This window comes from Aplysia californica, unplaced genomic scaffold, assembly GCF_000002075.1.
Source record: "Aplysia californica isolate F4 #8 unplaced genomic scaffold, AplCal3.0 scaffold00436, whole genome shotgun sequence".
Taxonomy (NCBI): domain Eukaryota; kingdom Metazoa; phylum Mollusca; class Gastropoda; order Aplysiida; family Aplysiidae; genus Aplysia; species Aplysia californica.
Window position 1 is genome coordinate 353,085 of NW_004797706.1, and position 1,318 is coordinate 354,402.

The 1,318-nt window shown below is 44.6% G+C and overlaps 1 protein-coding gene across 1 annotated transcript in view; it reads right to left on the reverse strand.

Moving 5' to 3' along the window:
- Window positions 1–1,318, reverse strand: part of LOC101847280 (arylsulfatase B) — a gene marked incomplete in the record, with an annotated part of 17,529 nt that overhangs the window by 4,904 nt on the left and 11,307 nt on the right. Inside the window, 2 exon segments of the mRNA XM_013086114.2 lie at window positions 290–401; window positions 786–961. Coding sequence (XP_012941568.1) covers window positions 290–401; window positions 786–961 — 288 coding nt within the window.

The following is a 1,318-nucleotide window of genomic DNA, read 5'->3' on the forward strand; positions in this document are numbered from 1 at the left end:
CCCCTCACCCCCACCCACACCACCCTCTTACAAAAACGTCCTGATTCAGGTAGGCATGTTGCAGAGGAAATATACCAGCGCCTGTGGTGTAGCACTTACGCACTTTTCTATTGCATGCAGAAGACCCAAATTTAATTCTCATTCAGGTTTGGAGAAATTTTGATCGAGTGTCTCTGTGTTTCTGCTGGGATGTCGTAGGCCCTCTGACAGGCAGGGTCAGAAGCGCACCTCCTAAATTATCAAAATTTTGTTGATGGGGGGAAAAAAATAAATCTAAAAATAGAGCAACCTGCATATTTCCTTCGGTTCCTGTCCTTGATGTGTTTGTATTTCCTCTCGTACGGCTTGGGCACCTGGAGGGGGGAGTGGACCGACTGGTAGGCCAGGTACATGAACAGAGGCTGGAATATACCAATATATAAGATTAGTTGGAAAGTGATGTCGAATAAAATCGACTTTAGAACTAAACTATCCATGCATCTAGCTCATTTTCAAGTACATTTATGTCACGACGTGGTGGAATCAGGCGCTCGACAGTTTTTGGGCATGTGATAAATGGCTATAGGCACATTGTCCTATCCCCTTTTAATGCTGATAAAATGTACTAAGCCACCACATACAGAGATTTATAACACCAAAAGCATGGTTTGCTGGAGGACAAATCAGCATACAGCTCACCACAAAATTCATATAGAGATATTATTGATGGTTTGTAGACCTTCAAAGGAGAGAACATAAAAGATAGCAGACCCCTCGCAAACACCCCACCAGACAGCACCACTCACCTTACTGGGATCATGAGCCTGCACCACATCAATAGCCTTCTCCGTGAACAGATGACCAGAGTAATGTCCACTCTCGTTGTGAGCCGGTCCGTCCTGGTCACACAGATCCAGGTACCACTTGCCGTCCATGAAGGTCCGCTTGTGGTTGTTGTAGTTCTCGCTGCCCGTCAGGTACCCTGAACAAAAGATGTGGAGATGTTTGTTTGTTTTGGTAAGGTTTTACGGCGCTCGCAACTGCATAAGGTCATACGAGTGCCAAAGGGTAGATGTCAACAGAGAAGTCCAAATGGAGAATCAGGCTTACTCTGCTCAACTCTCTAGCTTCAACAGCACAAAGTCTGCTTCGGCTATCAAGGCACCCCGGAAATAGCGGGTCACAAGAGTGTGACAATCAAACATACAAAAGAAGTAGAGGCAAAATGACAATAATAAGGATGAGGAAAGAAAAAGCAGCAGTTTCAGCACAGTATGAGCATGGCATTGATGAATCAGCCCATTTACAATTCTACTGAGCATAAGAACATATTAATATC